General features: G+C 38.5%; 1 protein-coding gene across 1 annotated transcript; it reads left to right on the top strand.

Annotated features, from left to right (window-relative positions):
* The first annotated feature begins 3,690 nt into the window (after positions 1-3,690).
* LOC309478396 (polyunsaturated fatty acid 5-lipoxygenase-like) lies at positions 3,691-10,622 on the top strand. Its single transcript, XM_082142007.1, has 14 exons — positions 3,691-4,027; positions 5,412-5,607; positions 5,691-5,772; positions 5,950-6,072; positions 6,603-6,709; positions 6,867-7,039; positions 7,153-7,299; positions 7,401-7,610; positions 7,697-7,783; positions 8,006-8,175; positions 9,191-9,303; positions 9,948-10,048; positions 10,126-10,296; positions 10,387-10,622. The coding sequence occupies exons 1-14, from the start codon at positions 3,857-3,859 to the stop codon at positions 10,564-10,566; spliced, it is 2,031 nt and encodes a 676-aa protein (XP_081998133.1). The 5' UTR covers positions 3,691-3,856; the 3' UTR covers positions 10,567-10,622.
* The last annotated feature ends 477 nt before the right edge of the window (positions 10,623-11,099 follow it).

Here is an 11,099-nt window from a genome sequence, read left to right as displayed (position 1 = left end):
TCTTTATTAATAAACCTTGTTGAACTGGGATTTACTGTCAGTCGTTCGGGACAGAGGAACGGCACACTAACTCAACTCAAATCTTTTTACTTTTCCACTGTTACTCCTTCACCTCAGGCAAACGTTACATCTGGCACGTAACAACAGTATATAACTATACATAATAAAACTCTTTAATGGTTTTACATTGACTTTCAGCCGTTATTCTGTTCACACTCATCTGATATGAATCAGTTTATATTGTGAAATGTAATGATCTCTCTGATGAATGTGATGAATCTGATTATGTGACTGATCCTGTAATATAATGTGATCAGATGAGAGTCTCTTTCTGCTTCATATGAGACACATGATGATCCTCATTGAGCTTCAGATCAGATTCTCTGATTTCTCTTCACTGTCTCTGATCCTGAAACTAAAGGCCTTTGAGTTTCACCTCAAATCTACTTCTGACATCTAGTGGACAAAGATGAAAACTGCAGACAGATACTTCTAATTTTCCTCTTTACATTGGAATTTAAACGCATTGCCTATTACACCCTTAAATACTAAATTAATTGCAATATAAATAATACAAATATTAGGAAAAGATATTTTAAATTGATCATAATTATTGCACAAATATTATTTTGTGCCATAAAATCTCAAAATACAACATTAAATATATATATATATAAATACTCTTCTAATATGAGAAACACGCATTGATTTGCTTTGTCACGTCCGATGTAGACTGTGTTATACAGAACCGTTAGAAACCATGAATAGTCTAGATTTATTAATAACCTGCATATACCCTTTTCTCTTCATTCACTCTTGTTCTGTTTAGACTCGAGCAATGAGAGTTCACACTGAGAAAGAAGCTCTTGATAAGTGTGTATCTCTATAGGAGAACTCTGGCTTGCAAAATACATTATTCCAGCCAAACTGGTTTGAAACTTTGCTTGGCTCGATTACTCACACAGATTCTGCCTTCTGCATTGCTTGATGTGTCTTTGGTAAATACTTGAAGCCTGATGTATTTGTGAGGAGTGGATTCAAAAACTGGAAAAAAGCACTTAACGCATTTCACAAACATGAGGAGACTCAGTCACACAAGGATTGTAATGTCTCCTGGAAAAGCTACAAGGCTGATGCATTACAGGGAAATGTGATACAGGAGACTGAAGCAATAAAAAATGATGAAATTAGACAAAGACATGCGATGTGTTGAGGCTGTGAGCTTTCATCCAGGAGTCATGATGAAGCAGGGAAAGTGCTAATAAAGGGAGCAGTGATGAGTGGAGGTGTTCTCAATCTGTTTAGGGAGAGACACTGAGGCATGTTCACTGAGTGGACTGAGCCACACCGTAAGAGGAATCATTCAGAGGAGTTGTTTAGTCTGCTGGAATGTCTTTATTAATTTGAGTGTCTCCCTGGTCAGCCTCCACAAGTTTAAAGAAACAAAAAATTGACAAAAAATTGTGATTGTAATCATGAGAACTGGTGCATCTGTCCAACACACGATGGCCTTGCCAGATTCACACAGTGAAAGCTGTGCTTGACAATGGATCACATATAGAGTCAGGCTTGCACAAATACCTCAAAAGAGACCATTGATCTTCCACAAGCAGTGGCATAAACACAGACTCCTAAAGCAGAAACACAGTGACCCCACTGCTGCAGAGTTTACACACAACTTAGAAACTTATAATAAAAAAAAAAATATTTTTAACAAACTAAATTAAGTTATGTGTAAAAATGTCTCCGTTTGAAGTAATTTTCATTGTTTCTGAGTGTATACATCAATGTGGAAAAGGACTTTGATCCTATAAAACAAAAAGAGATAATATCAAACTTTATATGTAGCCTAATTTTACCTTGCTGGAGAAATCAAGCTACTTGTAGAGGTCTATGTTTTCTAATCAGTTGTGTTTATTTAGAGAGACATGAACAATGTGCAGTGTTGGGGCCCTCGAGGGCCTCGCAGCTGACCACTGTTATAGCGGACAAAACAAAAATACTTTTCCTCTTCCACAAACACGGGTGTCCCTGCGCATACCCAGCCGGGCCGAGGCATGAAAGCCATCCCTGGCGTGTCACAATGGGTTCTGAACACAACAGAACAAGGTTACTCGCTCCAACTCGTGGGCATAGTCGACACTTCGGCGAAGAGAAGACACTTTGACTCGTCCTCCACACCAAAGTAATGAGCTTATTGGCAAAAAGGGCTGTGGAAACAGTTCCTCCAGCCCACAGCGAGTCAGGCTTCTACAGTCGCTACTTCCTCGTTCCCAAGAAGGATGGCCCATGCTAGACCTCAGACATCTGAACAGGGCCTTATGAAACGGCCATTCAAGATGCTAACCCTGAAACAAATCCCTGCGCTAGTACGCCCTGGGGGATTGATTTATATCAGTGGACCTGAAAGATGCATCCTTTCATTTCCAAATCGCCCCCCATCACAGACCGTTTTTGAGATTTGCGTTGGAATGGGTGGCCCACCAGTATACGGTCCTACCATTCGGACTGTCCCTGGCCCCGCGCACTTTTCTCCATGAGACAGAAGGGAATGCGCATCCTGAACTACCTCGACGACTGGCTTGTTCTGAACTAAATTCCCACAGATCTGTGCTGGAAAGCCTGGGACTCAGAATCAACATAGCACTGTTCCCCAGTCAGAGGATTTCCTTCCTGGGCGCAGTTATAGACTCAGCCCACATTAAAGGTCCTTGCACACTGAGGCCGAAATTTTTGTATGCATTTTTTCGTATTCGTGATTCTTTGGCTCTGAATTGTCAAAACACCATTCAAAATGCTTGCTACAGATGCGGAAAAACACAGGAAAACGAACCCGATCCGAATTTTTATGACACATATCCTCTGGATGTTAATTCTATTCTGTAAAAGGACGTGACATATTTCCTCATTTGCCGTAGTTTTTCATTTTTACACTTCTGTTCGTACATTTTTGTTTAATCCAAATTTTACTTATTAAACACATTCATGCTTTTGTGTGGTTTTTAGTTAGTTTTCTAGATTAAAAAACGTCATACATTTATACAAGTTTATTTCAGTTATTGCATTCAACGAATGAGAACAATTAGTAAAAGACAGTTTTAAAGCATTGTGAGGTACAAAGGAAAAGCACAACGAAATGAAATCAGTATATAGGGTACGAGTTGAGGTTTGCTGTGCTTTATTCTAACGTTACACAAAGTGAATGCCTGCAATCATTCAGGAAAGAGACAATGCGCAAAACGTGCTAACTATATATATAACAATATATATACTGTTACGAAACTATAAACGATTGTACAGTAGGCTAAAACAATATTTTCATGATTTCTTATCACAACTTTATCTTTTGTCAAATCAACTAATGTGGTTCAGATAACATACTATTTTGAGTTTCTATTTTTTTAAACAATCTCCTTCATTGTATTAATTCAAAATTAAACTAAATGTTTGAAATGTTTTAGGCAAACAGGTAACTTACTTTTTTAAGATAAACCAACACATTTTATTTAATTTGTTTTTAATTATTATTATTTATTTTTACTATTTAGCCTATGCATTGAAAACTACAGTAAATGTACCTTTTATATATATATATATATATATATATATATATATATATATATATATATATATATATAATCCATTAATCCTGCTGTGTTACAAAGAGCTTGATTCTCAGTTCCGCGCATGAATATTCATGTAAGCCCACTGAAACCGAAAATCTCGTAACACCTGAATCTCTTGATAAAGACCACGAAGGTATCATCACAAGTTAGATTGATAGACCACACCCCAATACAAAGGGCAGAAACTGAATTTAACTTTAAAAAGCCTCAGGTATGAGGGTCAGTTGTACATGTCTTCCCATCCGAGCACAATGTTCACGTACACAGTCTCTGTCAGCACTGGAAAACAGGAGTTCGCTGGGACATTAGATCATGTTCACCTGACGCTGATCGGCACGGAGAGATGCAGTGACCGGACTCTGCTGGACAAATCCTTCTTTGAACGTTTTGCAAGAGGAACGGTAAGATTTTTTGTTTTTCTTGATGCGCGTTATTAAATACTATCAGATCATTAAATCCTTTTTTGTTTCCTCACAAAAAGTGAGAAATCACAGTCTCTAGTATGACTGTTTAAAGTTTCTCCAAACTGCATTTCTGTAACCCTACTTTTCCCTACAAGCTTCCACATATTTCTTCACTTGTCCAGTTTATTCCCAGCAATATAAAGCACTCTGACAGATAATACAATTTAACATATTATGTTTGAAAATGTATGGAAGCTTGTTTCTGCCAAGGTATAACAATTAAAAAGATAATAGCGACCTACAATTCTCATTCTTTTTCTCAGAATTGCGTGATTATAGTTTTAAAAAAAAAGTCAGAAATGCACGATATTAACTCACAATTCTGAGGGAAAAGCAGTTTTTCCCCCTGAATTGGACTTCACAACTCACAATTCTGACTTCTTTTTTCTTCTTCTTGCAATTGCATGTTTTTCTCGCAAATCTGAGAAAAGTCAGAAATGCGAGATACAAAAAAGATCACAAACTTTTTTATTCAGAAGCGGAAACCAGCTTTCATAATGTTTCATAAAGAAAAAACTATATTGTATAACAAAACCTAATGAGATTAACTAGGGCATCCTGTATGGCAAGCCGTTTTAGCTTAAATTGTACCCAGCGTTACTCGTTGTAATTGCATTTTTACTAGTAAGAATTCAATTAGAGAGCTCTACAATTCATTTCTTACTAGTAGCAATTACAATTAGAGAGCTCTACAAATGAATTTATACTAGTCATATGTCTCCATTGACTTCCATTCATTTTTAATTACGGAGCTCTACAATTGAATTGTTACTAGTAAAAAAAAGAATTAAATGTATGTATAATTGCAGAGCTCTGTAATTGAATTAAAGAGCTCTGTGATTGCGTTCTTACAAGTAACAAATGAATTAGAGCTCTCCATTTCGAATTGTTACTAGTAACAATGCAATTGTAGAGCTCTGTAATTAAAAATGAATGGAAGTCAATGGAGACATATGACTAGTAAAAATTCTATTGTAGAACTCTCTAACTGGAATTGTTACTAGTAATAATTGAATTGTAGAGCTCTCTAATTTAATTCTTACTATTAAAAATGCAATTACGACAAGTAACGCTGGGTACAATTTAAGCTAAAATGGCTTGCCATAATCCTGACTGCAGTGAAAATTGTGTGGTATTTTCGATTCGTTTTCCCCAATTAAACTCTTTAATGTTTGCACATACCCTGTGATGTCCAGTCGAGGCCTGATTCACCGGTTTTACTGGAAACGGGCCTCGTAACAGAAGGGCCCTCCGTTGCGCTTGAAACGGGCCACCGAATTGCAAAGGCTCTGGTTGTGTCTAACAGAAGCTGTCGTTAAAGGTGATGCCCATCGACGTCAGTGTGAAGGAGACGCTGGGAGACATCGTGCTGGTGAAGCTTGAGAAGAAGAACTTGCTCAATGATCAGTGGTACTGTCGAGTCATCAGTGTGACGTCTCCCTCTGGAGATCGCTTCGACTTCCCCTGTTATCGCTGGATCGCGAACGAAAAGGCAGTGGTACTTCGAGATGGCATGGGTGAGTCCTATCCCGACTCTGATCACTATCCAGTCCTGAATCAAACACATCTCAAATACTGTAATTTATGTGTGTTCCTTTAGCTCGATTGTCTCATGAGGATAAAACCGGTTTGCTAAATGATCACAGACGCACGGAACTGGAATCCAGACAACAACTGTTCAGGTTTGAGGACACAGTTACAATCCTGGACAATATTCTATCATTTGGTGGTGTAAATGCTGTCTTTATTTTCCCCCAGATGTTTTAGTTTAAAATGCTGAACACACTTAAACCATCATTTCACTTATACTTTGTGACACCAAATATAACTCACTGAAAGATGAATGTTTCTTCTTGAAGGTGGAAGGAGTGGCAGCCTGGTTTCCCTATGAGCATAGATGCCAACTTGAGCAGTGAACTCCCTCTGGACGTTCAGTTTGAAGCTGACAAAGCTGTGGACTTCAGTGAAAACTTCAATGAAGCGTAGGTTACACAGTTTGCATTCATCCCTTCGCCTGTGTCCATAACAAATATGCTATTATTGGTTTCCAATCAATGACCCTGTTTGACTGCTGAAAATGACAGTTCACCCCAAAATGAAAATTCTGTCATTTACTCATGTTGATCCAAACCTGAATGAATGAACTAAAAATATATATTTTGAAGAATGTTGGTAACCAGACAGTTGACGGTAACCACTGGCTTCCTCTTTCTTTCTTTTTTTTTCTACTATATATGGACGTCAATGGTTACCGTCAACCGTCTGGTTACCAACATTCATCAAAATATATATACTTTTTTAGTTCAACTGAACTAAATGCTTAAATGAACTGAACTAAACATAAAAACTAAACATTAAATTAATTGAACTAAACATGTTTGCAACATGAGTAAATTATTTTTGGGTGAACTCTCTTTAACCAGGGAATATCCCAAAATAAATTGAGAAAACTGAACCATAAAATCTGATAATGAGCATTCAGCTGTGTTTTTCCTGGTGTGATCTCTTTCAGGATCAAAAATCTTCGTCTTAACAAACTTAAGAGCTTGTTCCAGTCGTCTTGGACAGATATTGAAGATTTTCGAGGAGTATTTATGACAATCAAGAACACTGTGTCAGGTTTGAACAGTTTCTTCCTTTGTTAAAATGTTTCTTTTTTTTTTTCTAATACAAAAATGAGCTGTCCAACTTATTGTGGTAAAAAAATCAAATAAACAGGCTGAGACACACATTGTTTGCATTCCCCTAAACTCACTGGCATTATTCCCTCTGACAGAATATGTGATGGAGAACTGGGACGAGGACTTCATGTTTGGCTATCAGTTCTTAAACGGCTGCAATCCTGTGATGATTAGGAAGTGCACAAATCTTCCAGACGGGTTCGCAGTCACGCAGGAGATGGTGAAAGACTCTCTGGATCGAGGTCTCACACTACAGGAGGAGTTAAAGGTCAGGAGATAATGCTTGGTCCTCAGTGGTGTAGACAGGACAGTTCCAGTGGGCAATTCTGGATGTGAATGAATAATAATGAGATTTTCACTCTAAATGCCTCTCTATTACAGGAGGGAAACGTCTACATCGCAGACTATGCGATACTGGAGGGAGTGCGAGCCAATGCCACCGACCCGAATACCCAGCAGTATTTGTCTGCTCCCTTCTGCCTTCTGTACAAGAACAGCCAGAATGAAATCATGCCGATCGCTATTCAGGTGCCCGCAGAAATCATTTAGTGAAATATTACTTCAAAATAAAAAAGTTAGCGCTCTGAGTTTTTACCAAATATTCTGTTGGTTCACTTGATCTGAAACAGCTCAGTCGTCACACTCCTGCTGGGGAGGCGAACACCGTCTTTCTCCCGAGCGATGATCACTACGACTGGATGCTAGCCAAGATGTGGGTGAAATCCTCCGACTTTAATGTACACCAGGTGGTCACACACTTTCTCAGGACACATCTGACATCTGAGGTTTTTGCCATAGCCATGTACAGACAGCTCGCTGCAGTCCATCCAGTGTACAAGGTAGGTTTTTAAACGCATGGCTTACTGCTTTATTGAAGGCCGTCGTCTTGCAGAAAATCATTGCAGCCTTTATGTTCTCCTCACAGTTGCTGATACCTCATGTCCGTTTCACCATTGCCATCAACACTGCGGCTCGAGAGAAACTCATATGTAAAGATGGGATCTTTGATAAGGTATCTTGAACCCTGGATAAAGTTCCTTTGAACAACAGTTTTTCTTTTCATGTTTATTCCTGGTTCTTTCACATGACTTTGAGGTCTGAAGAGGCATACAGTCTTTGACTTGATATGCAGTCATCTAGCTCTGGCTCCCATTTTGTAGACTTCACTGAAGAAAGTGTCTACAAAATTGTAGTCTGAGACTCAAAGATTCACTAGTGTCCTTGTGTTTCAAAGGCTCTTGCCACTGGTGGAACTGCAATTGTGGAAGTGATTCAAAAGGCCATGAAGACTTTAACCTATAAGTCCATGTGCTTCCCTGAGGCCATGAAAGCTCGAGGAGTGGAAGATCTGCCCAACTACTACTACAGAGACGACGGCATGATGGTCTGGAAGACAGTCAAAAGGTACTTAATAAAATGCATAATTTACAGATGTTCAAATTAGGGGTGTGACGGTTTGAATTATTCGGTTCTAGGGCCACTGTTTCGTTTTTATGTGCTTGTACTGTAATGAATAAGGTTATGACACAAATTTTAGAGACCAGTGAAATTTCACAATTCTCTATTCCAGTTTTGATACAACAGCTAAAACTACTAGCCTAAATAATATAAATTTCAAACATTATTAAAGGCAAACATCCGGTAATAAAATAAGAATATATATATATATATATATATATATGTGTGTGTGTGTGTGTGTGTGTGTGTGTGTGTGTGTGTGTGTGTGTGTGTGTGTGTGTGTATGTATGTATATGAGAGATGAATCCTTATTAAAGTTACAAAAGTTATTCAGCCAAGAGGGTTTTCCCCTTATTTTCTTGTTTGATTAACATTAAAAACACAGACTCCAGCAGAAATATATTAGGCTGCTGTCACTTTAAGACATAATGCATGGATCAATATACTGATACTGTACACATGTGCTGTCTTTTCTCGACTGTTTACGTTCACTCAAGACATATAACCGACTATGTTTACTGGGATACTCGCTAAGATGGGCATTTTGATAATTTTGTGTGAATTTGTCCATTCAAGCGCAAGACATGAAAGAGAACTCAATTTAGTATTCACGCACAAAGCTTTTAGTGCGCGTGTTTTCTTGTACTTCAATGTTTTAATTGGCAAGGCTTAAAAACGTGTGCGAATGATAAACTTTTTTTTGACAATGCAGCACTGGCCCACTTTTCTTTTTTTCTTTTCCTTTTTTCACCAAACCATATAATAGATGCAATGTCAGATTTGAGATTAACCGTGGGCGGGAAACGGTACTTTTTTGTTTTGTTTTTTTACCGAAAACCATTACATCCCTAGTTTTAATGCTAATGGTGAGAATTAAAAACAAAACAAATTAGAAAAGCATTTGACACCAAGGTGTATTTTTACGTTTGTTGATTCATCATTTAACTTGATCTTCCTCCAGTTTTGTTTCTGACGTGGTGAAGATCTGCTATGGCAGTGATGAGACGGTTCAGAAAGACAAGGAGGTTCAAGCATTTGTTCAGGATGTTTGCTTCTCTGGTCTGAAGAATTGTGGTGAGTACAGGATAATTTAACTAAAATGTTAATGTGTGAGTGTTGAATGCGTTGCCGCCTCAATGACCCTGCGAGAAGTCCCGGACGAGCCCCCAATTCTCACATGCCTTCCCAGTCTGGGGAGGGCGTAACAAGGGAATTCATGGAGGAAAAAAAAGCTCTCCTGTCCCAGCATTACAAAAAAACAACATTACAAATTAAAGTTTATTTGGTATATTCAAAGTACAAAAAGGGAAGCTTCAAATAGACTCCAGGAGGGGACCAGGCCAAAATAACAAACAAAAGTTCTGACTTTGAGGGAAGTACTTTCTAAACTATCACAAATAAAATTCAAAATGGGGAAAAAATAAAATGAATATTAAAATAAAATAAAGTAATTCACCCTTTGCAGGGAGTTTGATTGATAGGCAATCTGATCAATCATTAGGTCGAATTGACATTTTGATCAGGAAAAACAAACCAGACATGAGTTAGCAGATTGACGTCTGTGGACTTGAACTTGAAAAATGGTGTAGTGACCATTGTAGGTCTTTGTGAACGGTCAATTACGCCCTGGGATGTAACATGTTTGTATGCTAGCATATGCAGTGTTTACACCACTCCTAAATGCATGTGTGTGCTAAACCTGTAGCCAATGTTCACAGAGTTCCCGGATTCCCTGAACACTCGGGAGCAGTTGGTCGAGTTCCTGACCGTTGTGATTTTCACAGCTTCAGCACAACACGCTGCAGTCAACTTTGGACAGGTGCGTTTACACAACCTCTTCATGATGAATATAAACCATATATATGCTGATATCTGTATGTCTGTCCTGTGTTCCAGTTCGACTGGTTCTCCTGGATCCCCAACAGCCCTTCCACCATGCGGAAGCCCCCTCCCGCTCAGAAGGGCCAGGTGGATATGAAGTACATCATGGAGAGTCTGCCGGACCGCGGGCGTTCCTCTTGGGTTCTAGGAATAACTTGGGCCCTCAGTCAATTTCAGGACAACGAGGTTTGACTGATTCTTCAGAACTAGTTTGCATAAACTTGCTTCCTACAAATTCGTTGAAACATTGTTTTGATTTGTGCAAATCTTCTCCAGCTGTTTCTAGGCGAGTATCCAGATATGTACTTCACTGAACAACCGATCATGGAAGCCGCCAAGACTTTCCGCAAGAAATTAGCTGAAGTGACCAACATCATCAAGAGCCGAAATGAGAATTTGAAAGTGCCGTACTGGTATCTGTCTCCAGACCGAATCCCCAACAGTGTGGCCGTCTGAGAGAAAATCGCTGGGGGAATTAGCAAACCCAGTTTGCAGCGATTTTAGCCAGTATATAGAGAAAGGGCAACTCAACTGGGCTATTTCACATGACACAACCAACAAAATAACTGCTACAGTAACTGCAAGGACTTAAGTGAAAATGCTAGTCTGGATGAAAATAATACAGTTATGTACTAAGAAATGAATGTCTACACAAAATAAAAACAATTAAATGTGCAGTCGATAAAGTTGTCAAGCAGTGTTTTGTTTTTCCTTTTCTTGTGCTTTGGTAGAATAACACTTGTTGAATTTGTCCTGGTCAGACGAAACATGCGCAACTAAGATTATTCAATGAACCAACTCTACTCATTTTTAACATCACTTCATGAGTTCACACTTACAAATAAGTCGGATAGATTAAATTGGTAAACGTATTTGATCTTGGTAATTGGCCCGAACACAGGAACAGGAATCAAATGAAAGAATGAGCAAACCTATGAAGGAACACTTTTTATGAGTGTTTGAAAATGGGACATGGTGTTGAATTAATC

The sequence above is a fragment of the Leuciscus leuciscus genome (assembly GCF_965113295.1).
Source record: "Leuciscus leuciscus genome assembly, chromosome: 16".
NCBI classification, from domain to species: domain Eukaryota; kingdom Metazoa; phylum Chordata; class Actinopteri; order Cypriniformes; family Leuciscidae; genus Leuciscus; species Leuciscus leuciscus.
The sequence above is the reverse complement of the archived record's forward strand: the minus strand, read 5'-3'. Positions and strand labels throughout refer to the sequence as shown.